At 52.3% G+C, this 23,459-nt stretch overlaps 2 protein-coding genes across 2 annotated transcripts; one reads left to right on the forward strand and one right to left on the reverse strand.

Annotated features, from left to right (window-relative positions):
* The first annotated feature begins 4,020 nt into the window (after window positions 1–4,020).
* Window positions 4,021–4,984, forward strand: LLCFC1 (LLLL and CFNLAS motif containing 1). Its single transcript, XM_054564144.1, has 2 exons — window positions 4,021–4,227; window positions 4,806–4,984. Exons 1-2 carry the CDS (start codon window positions 4,074–4,076, stop codon window positions 4,982–4,984), a joined length of 333 nt encoding a protein of 110 aa, XP_054420119.1. The 5' UTR covers window positions 4,021–4,073.
* A 558-nt stretch (window positions 4,985–5,542) lies between these two features.
* KEL (Kell metallo-endopeptidase (Kell blood group)) lies at window positions 5,543–22,021 on the reverse strand. The gene is made up of 18 exons (XM_054564605.1): window positions 21,955–22,021; window positions 21,517–21,658; window positions 21,051–21,227; window positions 19,529–19,653; window positions 19,068–19,214; window positions 16,126–16,188; window positions 15,844–16,032; window positions 15,482–15,630; window positions 14,254–14,383; window positions 9,820–9,930; window positions 8,648–8,746; window positions 8,325–8,402; window positions 7,797–7,897; window positions 7,510–7,620; window positions 7,301–7,368; window positions 6,930–7,099; window positions 6,492–6,587; window positions 5,543–5,782 (listed from the first exon to the last, which is right to left on the reverse strand). Exons 1-18 carry the CDS (start codon window positions 21,976–21,978, stop codon window positions 5,621–5,623), a joined length of 2,142 nt encoding a protein of 713 aa, XP_054420580.1. The 5' UTR covers window positions 21,979–22,021; the 3' UTR covers window positions 5,543–5,620.
* Window positions 22,022–23,459: the final 1,438 nt, after the last annotated feature.

A 23,459-nucleotide genomic window follows, 5' to 3' on the forward strand; every position in this document is an offset into this window, starting at 1 on the left:
CTGGCAGGTGATGGGCGTGGTAAAGCACCGGTCCAGAACTCAGCAGGTACTGAGGCAGTGGCAGTGTTTGCTTGGGGTTAAGAGTGAAACTGAGTGTATCCCTGGGTGAGCTGTGTGTGCAGCGTGCGGCTGTGGGGGTGTGTGTGATTGCATGCACGTGCACGGCAACTGGCTGCCCTGCCTGGAGAGAGCAGCTTTACCTGGAGGGGGGAGGAGCTCTTTCCAGAGCAAACCTCTGCAACACGGAGGCTGCCCTAGAGCCAGGAGGAAAGAGGGGAGGGAACTTTGTTCCTGGGAGTGGGCTGGGGCTGAGAACTGGACAGGTAAGGGGTGGGGCGGAGCGATCTGGACAGGGAGCCAGGTGAGAGACCTTGGAAGCTGGGTCCCGCGAACTAGGCGGGCAGGGATGCCGGTGAGTAGGAAGCCAAGTCCTCCAGCTTGGCCACCAGCCCGGCTTGAATCCTGGCTCTCTCAGCTTTAGCACATCAGTTAGGTGAGCTTCCTGTGCCTCAGTTTGCTCATCTGTTCTCTCATGGAAGCGACTGTGAAGCATGATCCCAAGAGCTCAAGGATGTTGGTTCTCCTTCCACAGATGAGCACCCGAGGCGGCTTCTGTGAGCTGTGGTCATGCTCATCCTCAGCCCTGCAGACCTGCCTCACAGAAGGAGTCTGGGCCACCCCTCCTCCGGGAGAAGCCCACGGTGACTCCTCTTCCCTTCCAGCTTCCTGGAGCCTCTTCAGGGAAGACCTGCAGGGGACCCCGCAGTTTCACAGAGGCTGGACAGCTCGAAGTGAGGGCAGGTGGAAGAAGCAGCCCCACATTTCTGTCCCTCCCAGGAATGAGGCAGCAGGAGGGATGGGTAAAACCTCGAGAGCGTTCTGTTATGATACCACAGTCCTTTGTCTCCTCTCGATTGTTTTCAAAGCGTTTTATACCTATGACTGAACTGTGGCCATTCAGTAGCCCTAGTAGGTAGCTGGGACTAGGGGGCATTCTTTCTTTCACAAAGGAGAAGACCAAGCCCAGACAGGGACTGTGATTACCCACAGCCAGCAGCAGCACCAGAGCTGGCTTTCAAGTGGAAACTTAGCTCGGGATCACACGCCAGGCCTTGCTGTTTCTTGGGAAGCTTCTGCCTATACAGATGCGAGGGACTTGGGTGGAGATAGGAGGGTGGGGGACCCTCCTCTGTGGGGGTCCCAGGAACAGGGGAATGCCCCCCTCTGTTGCTGTAAGGAGAGCCTTTTTTTTCTAGCAGCTGAAGGATGGACAAAATAACCTTTAGAGAAGGACAAGAGCTGAAAGGGAAATAAATAAGGCAAGGAAGGGTAGATGCCCAATGCCCGACACAAGGAGAAAGCACGCTCTCACCCCAGGGAGGGGGAGATGCGGGCTGGGGGAAGGGGAGGGAGTCACCTTGTGGGACATTTTTCTGCTTTGCTGGGGGTTAAGCAGTGTGAGGCGGTAATAGGCTCTGAAGCCTTGGGATTTCCAGCCTAAGGAGATGGAGGGAGCGATAAGGTTGAGGTGGGGGTTACAGATGAGCTGATAAGCAGGGGCAGGCACAGCTAAGGAGCACCCTGCCCATAAAGCTAATCTTGGAGGGGGTGGAGCGGGGCAGCCCGGTCAGAGCCGCACAGAGCAGGTGGACAGCGTCCTTGGGTCCCAAAGGGGTGTGGGGTCTTCACCCTCACGTGTGTCCTTCTGTGCTTGCACGTGCTCTCCAGCGGGAGGGGCAGGTACAAGCAGCTCAAAGGGGACCCGGTTGTCCCGCCTGTCCCAGGGGTAGATGGGAGATTTAGAAACTGTGTCCTAATCTTTAAGGAGCTCTCTCTCCTCCCGTCTGGCTCTCCCCTGCCACTCCTTCACCTCTGTCGTATTCTGCGCCACTACCCTACCTGTCCCTCGTCTTCTCACATTCTCCTGCACACATGCTCAGCCTTCTGTGGAAAAGGACCCCGCCCCCCAGCCTCTATGCCTCAGTAGCAGCTTCCTGGCCCCACGATAATGCCTCAAAGTCCAGTGTGACTCAGTAATGTCTCCCAGGCGCCAGCTAGTCAGGAGCAATATGAGGCCCCAGAGTCCCTCGGTAGCAAAGCAGCCAGCCTCTTATTCTGGTGCAATAAGGAGGAGGAACACGCATGATACCTGGGTGTTAATTTATAGGAAATACGCTCCCACCCACGTGCCCACAACCACGTAAGGGGAGGATTTGAATGCTGTACTTGAAAACATTGATAGTGATGTTTGCTGGATGGTGGAACTATTAGTCTTTTTGTTTTTCATTCTTCTTAGGCACTTCTGTAATACAAAAAATTAAAAGGGTTCTTGGTTCCTTCAGGATACGTCCTTTGCAGCACGGGGCATTGGGCAGGCGGGTGGTGGGAAATAGAAGGGCCGGTGGTCCGTAGGACCGGTTCTTTCCACTCCCTCCCGCCCCCACGGGAGGCTCCCCGCCCCCAGCCGCAGCCCCATTTAGGCTCACCGAGCTAGAGATGGCTTCTCTTTCAGCCAGGAACCAAGGGGCTCCTCCCCCCAAATAGCCAGGAGGACATTAAGGATTTTTTTTTCCACCCAAGCATCATTCCCTGGGCCTGCAGGTCAATGAGTTCAAAGTAGGGGTGAGCAGGGTCACCTGCTTCCTTGAATCTTTCCTCCCTGCCCCCCGTGAGTGACCTCCTGTACCACCCCTCCCCACCCATCACCCTGTCACCTGGCTTGAATCACCAGGAAGAATATGAACTAGGCAACACGGGTTACCATCTGTGGGAAGAAATTGCCACGTGCCATCCCCTCTCCCAGAAAGGGTACTTGTTTCTGCGCGCGTCCCTGCCCCTCCGTTTGGCGGTTCCCTCGGGCTGGAATGCTGCGAGCTCGTTGGGACCGATCGAGTGTGTCTAAAATCTCCTCGCACCCTACCTCGTCCCTGTGCCCCTCCTGTGTCTCACGGCCTGGATCTGCTCCTGGTTTTCAGGGCAGGCCTCCATCCTGCCTCCCCAGGCCTACCCCGCCCCATCCTTAACCATCATCTCTGTCCCAAGACGCGGAGGGCAATGAGCCACAGCCAGCGACTGCCAGCAGCTGTGCACTCACTGGTTTCACGGGCAGGGTGGGCAGCGGGCCACTGGGGCCGGTTTCTCGAGATCTGTTACAGGCGGCTCCTTGCCTCTCTGCCACAGTGCATCTTCTCAGAAGACTCTGCCTCCTTCTACCAGGCAAGAAGTTTAGTGAATGAGCCTCTGCCAATGTTTTCTCTGAGTCTGAGAGTACAAGACGATGTAAAATGAGAGAAGAGGCTGTTCCAGTGTATCAGCACAAGAGGACAAAGGCTAGGGTGGAGGAGGAAGGAGAGCATGGGTTCTACTTGGGTCCAGGGCACCCTGCTCTCTGTCTCTGTCTCTCTCCTGATTACACAGTGGGTGGGCCCTTCTCCCACCCTCCTCCTCAGCCCCGCCCCCCCCCTTGTTCCATGGGCCTGAGTTCCATGCACAGCCCAGGACTGGACAGTCCTCATTTCTCTGTGTTGTCTGGGCTTCCTCCTAAGCGAGCCACTTTCCTTCAAGAAAGGCTGCATGGGAGAGTGGGAAGCTGTGGCGTTTGGAATCCACAGAGCTCATCAACAGTCCCGTGCTGCTCCTTGCTGTCTGTGCAATCATGAATGGCTGAGTCATTTGTTTTGTGAACCTCAGCAGCCTCGTCTGTCTAATGGGTGTGATGACACTATTCCTCTGCGAGCTGGCTGCTAGGAGGATGTAATGGACGTGAAAGCAGTTCATGAACTCTGAAGTCATTGGTGTTGCTCTCTCCACAGTGACCCACTGTGATCATCCTCGAAGGCTCTGTTGTCCCCTGCTGGCTACTCTCCACTCTCTCGCCCAGCAATGGAACTCTCTAGGGAGCTGGAATGAATCAGCTCCCAGTTGTGATGTCACAGAGCTTATGAGGTCAAAGTCCTATGGAAGGGAAGGGAAGAAAACAGTGCTGGGAAGGGGTAAGGGCGGGGACAGGGACAGGGGAGGGAGGTGGCGGGAACCTGCTGGGCACTGGGGGGCGGGAAGGCCGCAGGCGGTGGATGGGCAGGCCCATGACTTCCCCGGGCGCCCAGCTCCTCAGGGCAGCCTTTCTGGCAGCCCTCCTGCTGCTGCTGCAGGTGAGGGGGGCGAAGCCTCAAGGAGGGATTCCAGGCCCCAGCGAGAGGAGGCAGACCGAGCAAATACCTTCTGCAGGTACGCAGAAAAGGGGCACTCCCTTTGGAGGCCAGGGACCGGAGCTGTTTGCAGTCCGTCTCAGATTACTTATCAGGCCAGAGTGAAATCTGAGAGAGGTTCGGGTTGTGGGAGAACACCCCGGACCCCTGTGAATGTGGTGTGAGGGTGTCATGGGACAGGCCCTCGAACAAGGCCCCATTCAGGGGTACACCACAGGCCGGTGGAAATTGCAGGGGACTGTCATGCATATGAGCACAGATGCTTTTGTCTGGGAACAGGGTCTCTGGTTTTCATCTTTCTCTAAGATGGTCCCTCACTCCCAAATGATGTACCACCTTGGAGGAGGCAGTGTGAGTTGGAAATGGGATGTGCGTGCTCTTGAGTTGGAGCTGAGGTTGCACACAGACCAGAAGGGACCTCCAGATGCAGCATCGCCTCTTCGGGCAAGGACGAGGATATGGGCAACCGAGTTAAAAGCCCCAGGCCCTAACTATTCCTGTCTTCTAACTTCTTCCCCTTTGTGGTGCAGGACGGGGACAGGGGTCGGGGCAGGCTGGGATCAGTGTTTCAGCCTCTTCCCCTTGCTCCCGTCCCAGATCTGAACCAAGAGCAGTTCAAAGAGTACTTTGTGGCCTCCTCAGTGGGTGAGAGGTGGCAGAAGGTGGATATGGCCCAGCAAGAGGACGACAAGACAGCCGAGGATGCTGCTGTTCGTGAACACCTATTCGACCTGGCCTTGTGCTTTAATCTGGCCAGCATCATGGTTTTTTTATGAGGGACATTGAGGATGGGATGGTTTTCTGGGCCCTGGACGAGGACCTGGATAGCTACCTCAGTTTCATGATAGCTTACTGACCTTCTGTTCCCTGGGCTCTGGGCCACTACTCCCCAGAGAGATGTGCACACAGCTTCCTTCCCTGAGCTCCCCTGCTTTGAGCTCCATCTTTCAGGGCCGAAGACACCAGACCCGCGCCCTCCTCTCTCCCATGCCTCTCCTGGCTTTGTGCAGCACAGCAGAGTAGGGGAGGAAGCAACTACAATAAAAGTGATAGCAATAAAACCCTGAAAAACAATTGGGAGCAGATTTCCGAAACTTAATCAAAGCCTTCCTGTCTCTAATTAGTCTGTGCAATCACCCAACTTCTGGCCCACTGACCTTTAGACCTACCAGTTCACCCATCATGGGTTCTTTCCTTTTCTCGTGCCTGTGGAATTCTGCTTGGAAGTTTCTCCTCTTACCTTTTCTGACTTTTGAGCACAGAGCATAGCAGGCAAGAGTCATTAAGAGACAGGCAGAAACCAACTGCCGGATTTTATTTTTGGAGAGGGGGAGAGGAGACATCGCCCTGATTCCATGAACGGGGCAGGGAGGCATTGATACATCTGTACTGAGGTCTCTTTGGGAGCCCGGTTACCAGAGTTGGCAGCGGCGGGAGGGCTTCAGGGGGGCACCGTGTGGACAGTGGAAATGTCTGGCGAAGGCTGGGGTGTGGCTGAGGGGCCCGTGGACCCGAAGGGTGGGTGGACTGTGAGTGTCCTGGGAATCCTGTGTGCTGAGCTCCCTACACATCACCTGGGAAGGAAGAAAGGTCCACAGTGGGGAAGGAGAATAACGGGGAAGATAAGGGTCAGTACGCAAGACCTGGCGACGAGGTGGTGGCTAGGGAGAGCAGACAAAGACAGGAGCAGGGATGGGAATGACCAAGGGCCACATGGAGAGAAGAGTATTTGCCAGCTGTAGGTGACTTAGCCTGGCACTAGGCGTTCAGGGCAGGACCTGGGCTGTGGCATCAGACCATTTCTCAGTGACTGAGGGGTGGGTCTATTGGAAGGATTCTGTGGGAGGGTATTTAAGCATACTGAGGGCCTGGGGGCAGCATCTGTTGAGAGAGCACATGGTACTTAGGGGGTCACACTAGGTGCGGACCACACCTGGGGGGGGAGGTCTTTGAGGAGAAATGCAGTCTACAGACAGTCTGTTATGGCTCATTTCTAAGGGGTTTGTATTTCCAGAGAAGAAATGTGAGGGGGGAAAAAGTTGAGCTCATCTCAGGAAGGGATTTGGAAGTAGAGTGTTTGTTGTTGTTGTTTGAAGGGGATGCTAAAGTTGGTAGAAGAATTTGTAACAATATGAAAGGATGGGCCCAAGGGGCCACGTGTAAAAGGATGACAATGAGGCATGTGGGGGAAGGTGCCTTAGGAGGAAGGGACGCTTTAAGCCTTACCAAGCGGGTATTCATTGGACACAGAGCAGGCTGTGTTGGGAGAAGGCGGCTGCCTACCTGGGCATAGCTTCGGAAGAAGAGCTGCTGAGGCGTGAGGTCCAGGTTGGGCAGGGTGGTCTCCCCATGGCGCCATACTAGCCTCTTGTTGTATGCCTGGATTTGGGGGTGGGAAAGGGAGTGAGCCTTAGGCTCCAGACCTGTGGCCCTTGAGAAGTCCGATGCCCTGTACGCAATACCCAGAACCCGTTCATGGCTCCCTTCCCCACATTTTGCATTGACACACTGGTCTGAGTCAGGAGAAAATGTACTTGTCAGGAAATCTACAGATACCCTAGAAAAGAGGGCTCTGTTAGATAAGGGGGGTCCCCAGGTTCAGTGGGGATGTGAAGGGCAGAAAGCTTGGCAACCAGGTATGCGTGAGTAGAAGGAAAAGCCAGGGGCAGGGTGTCTGCTCTGATGGAAAAAGGAGACCCTGCCCCTTGGGATCTGAGTCACCTGCAGGGCGAGGGCCAGCGCCCCCACATCGGCTGCATCCTCCAGGAGCGCCTGGGAGCCGTTGAAGGAAGTCCCGCCATGCAAGGGAGAGGCCGCGTAGTGGCTCTCCAGGCACAGCAGCTCCCCCTGGAGGGCCTGCGTGTCACAGGCCGGGCAGCCCCCGGGGAGTACTGTTGGAAATGGGGCCAGGAATGAAAAGGCGAGGCGTGGCGCAGGGGTGAGGACCTGGGGGCACCGCAGACCAGGCAGGCTCCGGGAGCCTTCAAAGGCTCAGGATTGCCCCACCTGGAGCCCTCGCACGCCCTCCCTTTCTCCTCCCCCAGCCCTGGGTTCCCAAAGGCCACGCCTCCCAGTGGCCCACTGTTACCCACAGAGCTGGTCGAAGATGTGCAGCAGCTCACGGGCCATGATACTGCCGGCAGCACCAAAGTTCACGGCCCTAAGGGGACAGGACACGCCTTACCCCAGGAACCCTTCGACAACTTTAACCCCAACCCTCCAACTGCAAGTCCCACCCATCATAACACCTGCCCATCTCTCTCAGGGAGCTTCCTCCCCACCCTCATGGAATGGCCTGTACCTGGGGTAGGCAGGGTGAAAGAGTGGTGGTTGGAGGAGTCCAGCTGGGAAGACCACCACGTGGTCAGATATCGAATAGTAGGCCTTGACCCCCCAGGGGGACACCTGCCACCTGTAGGAAGAGCACATATGAACACCAGCTCCATTATTTATTGCTCAGCCCCAGACTTAGGCAGTCACGCCCGCTACTGTCACTGTTCCCGTCTCCCTGAGCCCTGGCTCACTCTCTAGCTAATCATGGGTGGGCTTCTCTGGAATGCAGTGTCTGTGTCTCCTCTGCTCTCATACCTGTGGTGGGGGAAAGGCTCCAGGGAGCTCTGGGTAATTCTAGCTCGGCGGGACCGGACGCCACTCAGGAAGGACTGCAGGAAGTTGGGTCCGAGGTGCACCTGGGAGGAGGCAAGGGGTGACAAGGGCGCATGCACACCGACAGCCTGCTGGCTCCGTGTGAACCCAGACAGATACACCCTGGCACGTGGACGTCCCCAGTACAGTGGAAACCATCACACCTCCACACCACAAGTGGGCCAGACAGGCCTCACGGTCAGCACACAGATGAACGCGCTCAGGCAGGTCATAAGAATGCATGTGTGTACGTGTAGGCACTCACACTTCGTGACCTGAAAAGGTTCCGTTCTTCTGCTGGCAAGACCTACAGTGTGGCTATTCACCTGTAAAGCCCAGCCAGCACGGGGCCAGGAAGGGGCTCGTTCGGATCACCCAGGGAAAACGGATTGTCTGCCACTCCAGGACGTTGGCTGGGGGTGGGTGAGGAAGTTGAGGACAAAGGCAGAGCTGTCGAGGGCAGGGACCCACCTCACTGTATTCCTGTCTGGCGAGTGCTGGCTTCATGGCCCATTCCGGGGCCCCCATCTCTACCCTCAGCTGGGTGACCTGGGGAGAGACGCGAGGTAGAAAGAACTTAGCTACCCCAAGTCTGTCAGAGGGCATTTCTCCTGCTCACTGCCCGGACCCCGCCTTTTATGTTGTCGCTAGGGCATGCGTGGCGCACGTTGGTGTTCACACTTGCCGTGTACCCTTGCGCCTTTTGCGCTCTCCTCCAGCCGCTGGGATCTCTCCATCCAATACTCAATTCCACCTCCTACACATCCCCACCCTGCCTCTTTTTCCTGGCTCACCCTGTCCTGGGCCTTTTTGCGGGTCTCCTCATCCATCCAGGGAAGGCTTTGGAGGCGTGTGACAAGGGCATCCTTGATGGCAGTGAACAAGTCCATGGCCTGTGGGTGAGAGGGGGCAGGGACAGGATGAGGGTCAGCCTCGGCCTCGGGTCCCGCCCACTGAGCCTCTGGGAAGGGACCGTGGCCCTGAGGAGCTGCCACAGAAGGGGGACAATCTCAGAAAGAGAGAGTAGAAAGTGGTTTTCCTAGGTGGCCAGAACCTCGGGGTTCTGTGGGGACAGAAAGGGAAGGTGGGAGCCAGTCACTCCTGAAAGTCAACAGGGGAGACAATTTCCATGGGGAGATCTCAGCTCGCTGAGGGAGGGTGACCTGGTCCTCACTCTTGGCCAGGTAATCCACTCAGAAAGCGGAGGGAGGATGAGGACCCCCGTTCCATCTCTGCTCTCAGGACCCTTGTCCCCACACCCTCTTCCTTAAGACATGCTTTTCCTCTCTCCGTCTTACTGGGTGCTTCAGCGTCCCAACAAGCTGAAGTCTCCCTGGCTTCACAACCTGACTGTAGAGTTACTGCTTCCCCAGCCATCTAGCATCGTGTACATATCTTTTCTTGGTGGAGGAAAGTCGTGACAATATCAGGAGCCAGAGTCCAAGTTCTGACTCCGCTGTCTGGTAGCCTGGGCCAGTTACTTAGACTCTCTGTGCTTCAGTCCTCTCTTCTATAAAATTAGGGTGATGCTAGGAATTAAAGTAGTGCAAGCAATGTGCTTACAAGTGTACCAGGCACATGGAAAGCATTCAAAAAGTATTCAGCAGTTATTTATTTTCACTTCTTAAGATCATATCTTCCCATCCTCATGTCATTTCATGCATTGTTAAAAGATCATAAACAGGGAGTAGCCTCCCAGGTCATAGAGTTCAGTTTCTCATTTTATGGTTGAGCAAACACAAGGGCAGGAAAGCTGGGTGGCCTGTCCAAGCTAGTGCTTGCTGTGTACCCTGTGTGCCCCAGACCTAAACTGTGCAGACTCTGGGGACATATCATGTCCTTCTTTGGGTTCTCTCTGCATGACTGCCTGACTTCTTCAATACAGAACCATCAAGAAGGGCAAAGTCAACAGAATTAGGAGATGATGGGTTGGTTGGGGAGGGTGCGGGGAAGAGCCCTCACATACAGCACTTTGGGTGCTTGGGCTGAAGGCCTCACGGACAAACAGGGCAGTCAGGACAGGCTCGAAGAAGGCTCCGGTGTCCTCCACGCACTGCATCCATCGAGGGCGGGCAGGCTACGGAGACAAAGCCGGAGTGAGTGGTTTCCGTCAAGGGTCTTTCATGTCTGTTTCCCCAGGTCTGTCTTGCCTAGTTCTCCCCCACCCCCTCCCTCCCCAGCAATTGCTCTCTGTTCTGGGCACTCTGGGTTTGTCTCACTTGACTCGGTTGTCCCTTTGGGGGGCACACATGGGTTCACTGCTGCTCAGCAAGAAAGAGGCTTAGTTTTGCAGGGTTAGTCTCCTGAGCCCAGGTTGGGCAAATCATCCTTGTTTATTGTGTACTGACTTTGAAAGTAAGGCATCTGGGAGGCTTCCTTATGGAGAATGGAAACGCTCCTGGGAAGGAGAGGAGTAGGTGTCAAACTCCTCAGGTCTCTTGGCCACCCCATCCCTACCTGCCACAGGCACCCCACCGGGGGCCCAGCCATGACTCCCCTTCCCATGCTCCTTTGCTTAAAATGCAAATTAGAGAGAGTCCTTCCTCCCTCCCTTCCACCTCCCTCCCCCACTCTCCAAATGATTATCATGGGTCATATGTCTTATAAAGAAGAAAATTATCAGAGTGAAGTTGGGGTGCAGATGCCATCCTGCACTTTGGTAGGAGAAGGGGACTAAAGAAGTGAATTGAGAGAGCCAAGGAACCGCGGCCAGGGCCCGAAGGAACGAGACATCTTCAACCTCAAAAGCGGGGAGACGGTTGGACAAAAACCCAAGAGGCTTCGGGCAGCTGGGTGTTTTTTCATAGCAGGGCAGAAAGAATCAGAAAAAGAGGGATACTGGAGAGGTTTCGGTGGTGGGCTTGGCTGGCTTTGAAGAGTTGGCCAAGAGGCGGGCGCAGAGATGACGAGAGCCAGTTGAGAAAGGCATCCAGGGGCCAGGCTGGGGATAAGAGAGCTGGCCTAGGGGAGGCTGAGCCGGGACTTAGGAAAACCAGCTAATATGCTAATTTGGGTTAAGTGGGATGAAGTCACAAGACTTCATTCCTGTAACTTATTTACTCCCCTTAGATCTCCTCTCAGGAGAGGTGGTTAGGCCAGCACTAAGCTCTCCATTCCTAAGACTGAAGAGAGAGTTCATGGGGCCCCCACAAAAGAGGGCAGAAGGAGAAGGCTGGTAACGTCCCCATAAAGCCTCGCGCCTGCCTGTTAGGATGTCTATCATTTTGCACGTGGCTCCAGATCTGATTGTCCGCACTGTGTGTTCCTGCCCCCTCACCATGAGACCTGTTAAAGACCTTGTGAGGAGAAGGGACGGAGACACTTTCTCTAGTGTATTAGTTCCAACTCTGAAACACAAACGTGATAAAAGAACACAAGCTGAAAGGAAACCTGGGCCTGATAGCAACAACCAGGTCAGGGACAGGCTCTGCTGGCCACCTGCAGGGTCCTTCCCCCACAGGCCTCCCTGACAAGCTTGGCTTTGGGGCAACACCTGGTGCGGCAGCAAACAGCATCTGCCCTTTCTACACCTCCAGGTTCTTGAGTTGTCCCCCCCCACCCCTTCCGCTGGTGCCTGCCCCTTTCTCCAGCTGTCTTCACCTGCTCCACACCTGTCCCCATAGCCTGGGCCACGGCAGGCCTTGAGCTGGTTGCTGGGGAGCATAGATGCTACATCAGACTCGCCCCTGTGCCACTCTGGGAATCATTAAACTATTTTGTAACACTTGGAAAATTATGTGTAATGACTGAGGGCCAACCTAGGATCACTGGGGACAAATAAGGTCAAAGTAATAGCAATCTCTCTGGTTAATGGGTTCACCACACTAGGACATACCACCAACCAGGAGTCACAAACTCAAATAGGGGCCATGAGGTGACATAACTGGGAGAAGCTGACCAACATCAGAAGCACAGGACGTGGAGGGACGAGGAAGTCGGGAGTGAGCTTGCCAGGCCAAACTGAGTTGCAGCAAGTTTTTGCCCTAGAGGAGGCTGGCCCAGCAATACCCAAAGGTCACAACACATTTACAACAACAAAAGACTGAAAATCCAATCATTGGTGTGCTAGCTCCTAGTTTTTTAATCTTGATGATTAATTAAAAGTTTATAAAAAGCTTTCAAGGCCAACAAAACACAGCAATAGGTCAGGCTCATCCTCAAGGACCACCTGAATACTACCTACGCCCAGATAATGCAACATTTACCAAATGTTGATTTTTAACTTAAACCTCAGTATTTCAGACACACCAGCTATAAAAGTGAGACAAATACCTGTGCCAACTTCCTTACAGAGCTGCTTAAAAGGTAAGATAAAACAATATATTGAAAATACTCTGTAAATTCTACACTATTGCCCCACTGACACGATTTTGATTTCAAGAAGATATTTGATAAAACCACAAATTAAATCCCCATGAAATAGATGGAGAAATCTATGTTGGATGATGGTATAATTTGAGTGGATTCTCAGCTGGCTGAACCATAACAAAACATCAAAAATGGAATACTCCAAGATTGCATTAACTTCCCTGAGCAGGACTACAGAAAACTGTAAGATGCCCCCACCTAACACTTCCTCTCTCCTTTTCCTGTTTTATTTCCCCATAATATTAGGATCACAGAAGATACTTTATTTAGTTAGTTTGTTTTCTTTCTTCTTCCACTAGAATATAAGTGTCTGAGGGTAGAGATTGTTGCCTATTTTGTTCACTGCAGTCTATAGTGCCTAAAGAAGTGTCTAGTGTCTAGTAGGTGCTCAATAAATACATGCTGCATACATGAATGGATAACTCTATGGCCAGGCCTTCAATAGCCTGACCCAACACTCTTCCCTCTTCAGGATCTTATCAGTAGTCTACATGAAGATACACTGTAAAACTGCAAATGACCCAAGGTGGAAAAGAAAAGGTAATATAATGGATGATTGAAAAAAAATTAAAATTACCTGAAATATTTGGGACATTGGGATGAATATAAATAATTCACATTTCACAGGTACAAATGTGAAGCCCTACTTTATTTCCCCAAACTCAGCTTTTCAAATTTAATAAGACCTGCCTTAATAACCATTTCTATTGGCTATATATTCAAAATTCATCAGCAAAATATGGTCATGTAATGAGACCTAGCAGTCTCTTTGAATGAGGCCCCTATAAGTAGAAAGCATTCAGAAGAATATGGTTAGAAATCAGTACTTAATAACCATTGCATAAAACCATAAATTCTGGTCAAATTAAGGCCAAAACCTTGGTGGTGTCCCTGACTCCATTCTCCCTCTCGCAGCACACATCTGTCAGGTAACCCTGTCGCTCACTTTCAAAAGTATATTGTTTTAAAACATAAAAGCGATAAACCCTACAGTCCCCCTTTTCATGCAGAGAAAAGACGAAATCCCTGCAGGGACCTACCAGGCCCTGTATGCTCCCCCATTCCCTCTTTGAACTCTTCCTTGCTATCCTATTTGCACTCTCTGTTCCAGTGGCACCGGCTCCCTTCACCATGGAAAATTGTGAAGATTGAACCAGTCCATCTATCTAAAGAAAAATGTCTAGCACATAATACATTCTCAGTAAGTAATGAATAAACGTCAGTCCCTGTGCATACCTCGCCCCTCTCTGAACTCCACAGATGTTTCAGGTTGCCAAAGCAGTGAGCTTCTCCAAGGCAGAGAAATGGTTCATAAATTATTAAGAAAAAACAAACAAAAACAGTGATTTTCAAGACTAAACTGAGGGCCAAGGTCTTCACTGCAGTTGGGTGTCTCTAACGTTCTCCTCCTCCTCCACTTGCATTTGGATGTGTCCGACCCAGGACTTCAATGCTCTGGGTAGAGGAGTGTCTCCATGTCTTATCTACCACAGTAGACTTTAGTTGGTGGAGTGCATTTGCTACACAGCTCCCTCCTCAGGTGTACTGAGATCTGCACCATGAACCCCATTGTGTAGCCCAACAGATGCCTCCGAATGTCAGAGATGGATTCTCAGTGAAGAATTCGAGCACCAAACACTGGAATCATCCAGACAGAGGGAAAAGCCCCTGCTTGCTACATCTGTCTCTTATCCTGCCCAGAAATCACAGAGCTCAGGAGAGCCAGGTAAATAGTTTAAGGATCAAGACAAAGGAAAAGTAGCTCTGGATAATTTTAGAGTCCTATATTTAAACTTCCATACTCAGCAAAAGGCCATAGATATAGCCAGGTGTGTGCCTAAAAGATCTGGTGCCTGGCACCTCTGCTCTCAAGGTAAGCATTGCATGCCCCTCCCGTCTGCTTCCAAGGAAAGCTGAGACACTGAGATGCATCTACGCTCATGCCCCCTTCCTGAGAGCGACAGGCCAAATCATACCCCTCACGACCTCCTTCGGCCCCCAACCTGGGACAACTCCTCCCCTCCCTCCTCACCACAGGCGGCTGTCCTGTCAGCTCCCGCAGTTTCTGGTTCAGCAATCTGCGTGCCTCCTGGAATTTACTGTCTAGCGCTGGAGAAAGGGTCCCCACCAGCCCGAAGATCATGTGGCTCTGCAGAAAGTCGCTGTGGAGGAAAAAGGGACCCACAGTTGCACCTCAGCACCCTGGGATCCCTAAAGCAAAGCCTCCCCTTGCATAAGTCCCTGCGGGCTCTGGCGAGAAGCCCCTTCTCCTCTGTATGTATAAGAGAATAGCTGTTTGATTGAAAAAGTGAAGGAGAGCTTTTTCAGCGGTGTGGGATGGAGACCGATGACAGAAAGAGCTAGGTGAAGAGTCAGACTTCTCAAGTCCCAGGGAGAGAAGGATCTGGGCTAGATGAAGGCTGGACTTCAGAGTTCGCAAGACTGATTCACCTACTTCCACAACCAAGGAACCTCAGCGCATGTTGAGATGTGTCTCCCAAGCACAGCAGAGCTGAGCTCGGGGACCTTTCTCTGCCCTGCTGGCAATTCGATCAGCAGGTTTGATTTGTGCCCTTATGTCAACCTGCTCACGGCCACATGAACACTTGTCTGCTTCCCCTGAGAAGTATCTCTAGATGCTGCCACCACTGAGTTACAATGAAGAAGGGCCCAAGCCCCTGGATGGAAGCCCTTGCGGTGGTGGCCACACAGGTGTCAGGGACGGCGGAGAGCCCCACACAGCGCCTCCCACTCATGTGCCCACCTTCCTTGACTTCCTGTCCTTTCCCACAAGGTCTCCGGTACCCTCTCAACACAGCTGAGAAGTGGCCTCTCCCTCAGGTCCTCCCCCCGGAGCACGCTGGCCTTCACCTCCTCTGTCTACTCATCTCATTGCCTCCTCCGCCGCCCACATGCATCAGCAGCTGACAAGACATACCTGGCCAAGCTGTCCCCGTGACTGGCCCTCCAGCATCTCCTATAGCTCAGAGGCTCTTCACGAGCTGGGTTATACTCCCAGCAAATCCTGTGTCTTGCCAGATACCTGTATCCCTCATTCCATGCATGTTTTCCCTTCCTCACACCCCCAAGCCTCCCAGCCTTTCCCCATTCCCTCTTGGGCTGTCCACCCCACCCCTTCTCTGCTCTATGTGTCCCTGAGTCCCTCCTACCTTCCTGGGAGGCCCTCGCCAGCCCGCACTCCCCAGAGTCATCTGTACCCCTGAGACCTCCGTACCTCCCCAACCCCACCCGGCACCAACCTGTGGCTCAACAGTTGTTTTTCCACCAGTTGTGACATGTTTTTCAAATAATCCAGGTCATGGACCACAATGGTCTGGGAGGGGCTCAGGGACATCTGTGAGAATGTTGCTTGCAGGCAGGACAACCAGTCGATGGCAGGGGCCATTTCCTTAGAAGAGGGACACAAAGGCTACGGGGAACAGGAAAGGAGGAGGGGGGAAAGGAGGAGGGTTTCCCTACCTTCTGGGTTTGAGGGGGAGTGAGGAAGGGGTTGTTAGGGAGAGAAAGGAATTAAGGGAATGAGGAGAAAGAAGACAAGGTCAAGAAACTTTGGGAGAGAGACCCTCACACCTGTGTTCCTCCAGTCCCCGGTTCAAGTCACCTGCAGCTGGTCTATAGTGACAATCTGGAAGAGCTTTTCCTGTGCCCGCTGCTGGCCCAGGGGCCTCAGAAACTGGAACAGCTGGGAGGTAATGGAGATGGACAAGCCGGCGTGCTCTTGCACCTGGCCCGAGTCTCCTCCCAGCAAGGTCCCCAGCTGGTTCAGGTACGTCAGGTACTCCCGCACGATCTGGGGGAGGGGTGACGTCAGTCACAGCCACCAGGGGCCCCCGCCTTTCTCCTAGCACCAGAGGTCAGGCCCTTTGCCCACCATTCATCCTACCTGAGCATAGATCTTCTGTTCCTGCTTTTGCTTGAGGGGAACGTCAAACTCTGGCTGGTCTATCTGGACACAAGAGAGACTGGAGAGAAGTGGGTAATGTGGAGGAAGGAGAGGACAGGCGTGGGGATGTGGGGCCTGGGCCCTGCGAGGTGGCCTCAGGAGGTGGAATAAGGAGGGCACAGAGAAGGAGCAAGAGTCCAAAGAAAGGAAAGGACTGGGGGCAAGGGGCATGGAAGGAAAGAGTCCAGACAAGGAACTGTGAAGAGAACGTGGGCGTTTCAACCGGTTCAGGGGGTGCTCGGCGAGAGAAGCATAGTGATCCATGTCCTGAAGGGAACCATTTCTGTGCTAGGGCCGGCTCGAGGCATAGGGGTGAGATACCCCTCTGGATGCAAAATTGAAGAGGTGCTAGAAACTCCGTATCAAAATAACTAATATCCTAACTGATATTTTTAAAAATCAGAATGAATTCTAAACATTCATGCTGAACAAAACAACAAAGCTTTGTTCACCATGTATTTTTTCCCCAAAACCCTCAGTGTATTTTTGATCTGCTCTTTTGAAAAATTGTAGATGTTTTCAAAGACATCTACAGTAGAGTTTGAATCCATTTTGAAAAAAAATTACCTTTTTCCCAAAAATCCACAATGAATGAAAATTTGATATTTTGGTCATCCTGAATTTTTGCATTGACTTTGATTTTTAAAAACTGTTCATCACAATGGGATTTATCTTGACTACCGCGCTTTGGGTGCCCTCCTGAGTTTGGCGGCCCAGCAGCTCGCTCCCCGGCCTGGCCCCTCCTTAGTGCTGGCACTGCCATGTCCTTGACTCCTTTCTGAAGCTTGTTTCTCCCACACTTTTCCTTTTCCCACTTCAGTCTCGTCTCCCACCTCGAGCTCCAGGCATGTCCCTACCTTGAAAAAACTTTCGCCTGACTCCTTTATCGCGTGTCATGTCCAGACTAAAGAACTAAGTCATCTGTACTCCTGCTTCATCTTCCTCACCCTCCTCGGAACCTGGGTAGGACTCGTGACCATTTCCATAACCGTTCCTGATATTATCTCTAGGAGGTTTCCAGGGTTGTCTTCTCATTCCTTATTCTCTGACCTCAGAAGCCTTAGAATCCGAGATGAGCCATCCCTCCAGAAATTGACTGCTCCCCTGTCCTTTGAGGCTCACCCGTGCTGGTCTGACGCCCCCCTCGCTGCCTATTCTCGCTCTTCTCTGCCCCCACCCCCTCACTGGGCTGTGCCCTCTGCAATCCATTCTCTCTGCCCATCTTCTCCCCAGAGGCCATGTGGTCTCAAGTTGATAGTAACCACCCTTCTCCCGTTCACACCAAGGCAAAACTTGGGTGAGGGATCATTTTCCGATTCCTCTGCCTCCTTTGTGTATATTTGATCTGTCACCAAGTCCTCTGGACCATGACCTCAAGGATAAAACCACCTAAACCTTTGTGCCATCCCTGGCCTTTCCCTTCCATTTCTACCACAAGCATCTTAGTTCAGAACCTCAAAATTGCTCAATTCCTCAGCGCCTCCAGGTTGACCTCCCAAACTGCTGACTCTACTTAAGCTCAGTGCACAAACATTGTATTTGAAAGCTTTTTTTTTTCCTATTACATCAACAGTTATCCCCTCTGTCTTCTTCTTAGGTATGGAATAATTAGCCCAACCTCATACCTTCAGCTTTCCTTTTACCTCCAACTGCATATCCCCTATACCCCCTGTTCACCAGACCTGCGTCCTCACTGACCCCACAGAGGAATCATAGCAGCCTAGGCTCTTCCCTTAGCTCAGGGCTTCCCCCACTGCCTTTTCCATTCCCTTTAGCTTCACCTTTACCTGTGTGAACCAACCACACTTCAGGGCTCAGCTCCCATTCTCCCCTCTCTGAGCCTTTCCTTAACCATTTCAGATCTTAACTGATGCCCAAAGGCCATTAAACTGCTGAGTGCCCCCTTTAGAAATTAAGTCTAGGGCACCTCATACTTCTTGTATATTTATCCCCTTACAAATTTGTGAATTTTTGAGAATGGGGTCATATACATAGCATCACATTGTCTATCATAATACCAATGCCTCCAATGTTTTTATTTATTGACTTGCTCAATCAACACCTGGTCTGGGCCTCTAGCTGCCTGGCCTTGTGCTGAGGAACAAAGGTGAATAAGGATTGGCCTTGTTTCTAAAAGGCTTACAGTCTTCAGTACAGCGTTAAATGCTGAGAGCATGGGAAAGGGAGGATGGAGGGGTTCCCAAAGTCTAGCCAAGGTGTCAGTGAAGACTTCTTGGAAGAGATAACAATGTAAGCCAAAACTTGAAAAATGTGTAAGTTTCCCAGGCTGAGTGTAGGAGATTAGGGAGTAGTGTTGCAGGCAAAGGCAGTCCTATATGCAAAGGACTGAGTTGTTTTTGAGAGTGAGCATGGACTGGAGTTTAAGGGGCAGAAGAGATGTGGCAGGAGATGAGTCTGGAGATAAGTCTGTAGGAATCAGACTGTGTAAAAAAACTTGCAAGTTTTTGCTAAAACAATTAAGAAATAGATCCTGATGACGTGGTGAGTCAGTGAAAGCATGAAAGCATTTACAGAGATAATAGCATAATTAGCTCTTGATTGAGAAAGTCTCTCAGAAGAGAATAAATAAGAAAAGTGTAATATGGGAGACAGGGAACTAGTTAAGAAGCTCAGGGGTATTCAGATAAACAAGGAAAACCAAAACTATTTCTGTCTTCCCACGACTGGCCTTGTTACTCCTTTCCCTGATCTTGTGTAGTATCCCTGACTCTCACATAAGTAATTTGCCCTAAAGATAGGTCTTTCCCCTACATTGCACATTTATCCTGTCTCCTCAACCTGCAAGCTTCCCCAAATAGATGATAGGCTAGAATTCCAGGCAGACCCAGGTCTCCCTGCATTTTTGCCAGGACATCCCTCACCTGGATGATTGGCGTGTGTGGAGGGGTGGGATGAGGTCCCAGATAAGCTCTGAAGAATGGGAAGTGATCATACTGACTCATCAGAAGTCTCAGAGTTCGGTTGAAGTCTAAGGAAGTCCAATTACCAGAGACTGGCCAGCCTCCAAGCTGGGAAGAAGAGAGAGAAGGCTTCAGCATATGGGCCTCCTCTCCGACACCTGTCCCCCATTCCTCAGATAGCTGCTCCTTCCTGACTTCTACTCTGAGTTTTTTGATCACTCCAGAGCATCACCTCTATCCTTCTTTCTCTGGCCTCACCCAAGGTCCTAATACTTCCACAGGGCATTGCCATATCTATCTCCCTCCTAGAACATGGAGATCCCTAGGAAAGAGACCCACCCTCTAGAAAATAAAACGGAAGCCCTGAGCATACATTGGTCCTACGTAACATGTGTTCAGAAAAGTCATGCCCCGTTTCTCACCTCCTCAATCACCTGTCTGAGGGGACCAGCCCCTGCGGCCTCAATGGCGTGTGTGTCCAGGCAGGAGTTGTAGAACTGGAAGGCTTTCTCCTCCCCAGACTCTGGGGGCCAGGACCTGGGGGCCTCTAGAAAAGAAGCATGGTGAAGTGCAGGAGTGGCGCCCCCGCAGAGACAAGCAGAGAAGGTGTGAAGCAGGGAACTTACAGGGAGAGAAGGAAAGCCGTGGGGGGCGGGGCAGGGAGGGAATGGAGAGGTGAGGAAATTTGGGAATATGGAGGACTGTCCAATTTGGACTCTGGATCCCCTAGATGGAAGAGTAAAGACAGGGAAAAGAAAGTGGAGAAGATAATGAGGAAAAGAAAGAGAGGGTGAGAAAGAAAATAAGGAGGAAAAGACAGGGACAAAAAGGAAGAGAGAGGAATAAGTGAGATATGGGTAAAGGAGGAAGGGTAGAAATGGAAGGGAGGATGGAGATGAACAGAGGAATTAGAGAACTTGGAGGGACTGAGGAAAGAAAAGTTCATAAGGAAAGGTTTCGCAAAGTGAGGAAACAGGACGGGCTGCCCTGGTCCAGAATCTCACTCTTTGGTTCCCCCTCAAAATAAACAAACACATGACAACAACCCAAACACACATGCATTGGAATAATCCACCCTCTACCATCCAGCACCTCTTCTTTGGTCCCCCTGATAGCTGTTCATTCCATGGTGGGCGACAGAATTTCTCCTAAACCTATTGTTTCTTTTCATCTCTGTGCCTTAACGGAAAGCATGGCCCCCACCAAGGATGAGACTGCTACTCTTCCTGCATCCCAAGGAGGGCAGAAGGAGGCATTTATTTCCCCAACCTCTAGGGGGCCTCAGTCCCCCCCCCCGCCATTGTTTTCCTCTCAGATCTTTTCTCCACCATCGCTGTGTACAGAAGTCTTCTTTACCCCCAGGGTTTTTAACTTGGCTCTGCTCTTTGAACCCATCTACACATTCCTGTAACACAGCCAGAGAAAGTTCGTTGTGGCCCTGCTCTCCCCGGTCTGCCACTTCCTTCTTTCCACCTTCTTCTCCCATCATCCTTCCCCATTACCCTGCTTCCTCAAGATCAAGAAGGGTTTGAAGGCTAGAGACTGAAAGTGATGGAGAGGGGAATTCACGTGCAAAAGCTCTGGAGGAGATGCTGGTGGGGGAGGTACCAGGCACAGGACAGACATGGAAAAACGTAAGGGAGACAGCAAAGAAGATGGATCTTGGTAACAGGGAGAACGTGGAGAGAGTGGAGTCATCAGGGATAAACGGGGAAGGAAAGAGGAGGATGGGGATGAAGCAAAGATGAAGAGAGGGACCAGAAGTGATGGATGAGAGGTGGTGCCCAAGGCAAAAGTCCAGCGAGAGAGCTGCAAACCTGGGAGCCCACTCGGGACGGTGCAGACCAGCCATCCCACAACCACACAGATGTGGGCATCGTGGCGGCTCCAGGCTCAGAGTCACCCATTTGCACAGAGAATCCTCACCCGGCATTCCGTACATACCCAGTATCCCCCGAAGTCGGCTCTTGTTCTCGTCAGCAAGGGCCTGAGAAGAATTACTGGTTCCTTTGGCCTCTGCACAGGCAAAGCTGAAGAAGTCGGTACAGGGGGGCACACTGGTGTTCCCGGAGGCCAGGTAATAATCCAGGAGATGCCAGCACGCGGTTCTCTCACAGGGGCCTGCAGGGAAAAGCTCAGAGCTGGGAAAGAAGAGCAAGGTGAGGGCTCCCCCGAGGGGCTGGGCAAAGGAACACCTGGTAAGGACCAGGGAGGGACCCTGGTGGGAAGGAAGTGATCTTGCTGGTTTCTCGGGTGGGAGTCAGGGGAAAGGACTCGGGAGGTGGTAGATGGGAGGGTCAGGATGAGTGGTAGATTAAGTCAGGGGGCACGGAGCCTTGGGGTGGTGGAGAGACGGGGCCCAAGACTGAGGGACGGCTGATGGGCTTCGGGGTTCCAGGGTCCTGCTTACGCGGCCCACAGCTCCGGAAGATGTAGAACAAAAGCACAGAAGAACCAAGGAGCAGGCTTAAAAGCAGGACCGCCGTTAGCAACCGCCTGGCCGAGGCCCACCATCTGCTCCGTTCAGTGGGCTGCCCCTCTTCCGGGGGTCTCTGTGTATGCGGGAAGCCAGGGGGTGAGAAACACAAGAGGGAGGGGGTTGGGAAGGAGAGGGTGAAAAGGGAAGCGGAGAGGGGAAAGGGGAGAGAATAAAGAAGTTAGTACCACAAGCCCCTTGTTCAGAGATCATGGTCCTCCCTCTCCCTCAGCGCAGCCCTCTGCGGACCCCCGGGAGACGTACAGACAGGAGACGCTGCCTGTCCTGCGCAAGGGCCAAGCAGGCCGTGAGGCGTGGGATGTTAGAGCTGGTAGGGGTCACAAATCTGCCCAGCACGAGGACGTCACTTACCTCCTGGCTCCAGAGAGTCCCCATTCTACTCTCCCAGCTGGGTCCCCGTGGTTCTCTCTGCACTTGTGCCCACCCTCCGGAGCTGAGAGAACAGGAGGAGAGAAGCCAGATCAGGAATGGGGGTGCATTAAACAGAGTTATATCAGCTCATTTTGGCACCTCCGCCCACACACGGCACCCCACACATATTTTCATCCCAGGGCGGTGTTCCCAGACAGGCTGCAGAATGAACCTGTGCCCTGCGTGAACCACGAAGCCCCTATCACCTCCTGCCCTTCCTTCCTTCTGCTCTCCAAGCCTCTCCACGCCCCCTCCGGTGGGGGGGCAGGGCCTTCTCGTACAGCAGCCACCCCCATTCCTCAGCCCAGGCCTCCGACTCAAAAAAGAAATGGATTTCTCTAGAGGACTTGCCTTCTGTCTGTCTGTCCGTCCGACTATCCTTTTCTCTGGCTCCCCAAATCCTTCCTGGTTTTGTTCTGGGTGCTGAGTCTGAAGACTGGGACCCAAGAAATGTCCTCCCTCCTCCTCCCACGCCAGTTTGTTGGTCCTGGAGAAGGGGCACTTCTGCCGCTCACCACCACCTCCCCCCCATCCCCAAACACACACCATTGGCCTCTGGGTGGAGCCTGGTTATCAGTCCGGAGACACCCTGGCCTCTCCTCCTTTATCTCAGCTTCCCAGGGGAGGCACAGCAGGGAGTCTTCACTCCCCAAGTGATCTTGCCTTTGGGAGGCATCTCTTGCCCTACTCCATGCCTTTGCCAGAGTCTCTTGTCTTTATAATGTTCAGACACAAGTCATGTGCTACTTCCTGATATGTCAAGTTCCCCAAATTAGTCTCTTGAACATCCTTATTTGCCTCAAAGTGAGTGGTAAACATTATTCACAGAGAGGGAAAGGAAAACCCCAGTAACCCCAGACTCTCTTTAAAAAGTCTCCATTCTCCAATGTCTCAGCAACTTCTTAGCCTTTTCTTGTATTCCACTGAGACATGAGACCCACCACAAGTGGAAAAAAAGGTTTGCCATCTCTTATCCTTTACTGTGTGGATGGTCTAATATCATTGTATTGCTCTTAGAAACTCTGAAACACATGCAAATGATGATACCTATCATTGGTTCTTGGCCTACAATATGCAAAACATACATTACTTCTTCAGTCCTACACTAATCTGTCAAAGGAGGTATGGTTATTTTGTTTTACAGATGAGGAAATTGGAGGTACAGATTAAGAGACCTTCCCAAGATTACATGACTAGCAACTGGTAGAACCCAGATTGATATCAACTCCAAGCTGTCTAGACCTAAAGGTCCTGCTCTGCACTAGACCACATGATTTTTATCTGTGAAATACAGAGTCTATTTACTGAATCTATGAGGTGAAGGATGGTAGAGCCAAGACAGGTGCAGAGGGCTGGAGGAGGTTGGAGCGCAGGAACAGTGCAGCCCATTGAGATGTGATGTCTGATTACCCTGTTGCTGGGAAGCAGAAAGGGACAGAAGACCG

Source organism: Pteronotus mesoamericanus, unplaced genomic scaffold, assembly GCF_021234165.1.
Source record: "Pteronotus mesoamericanus isolate MK-2021 breed Mesoamerican mustached bat unplaced genomic scaffold, CSHL_Meso_final scaffold_85, whole genome shotgun sequence".
In the NCBI taxonomy this organism is placed as follows: Eukaryota; Metazoa; Chordata; class Mammalia; order Chiroptera; family Mormoopidae; genus Pteronotus; species Pteronotus mesoamericanus.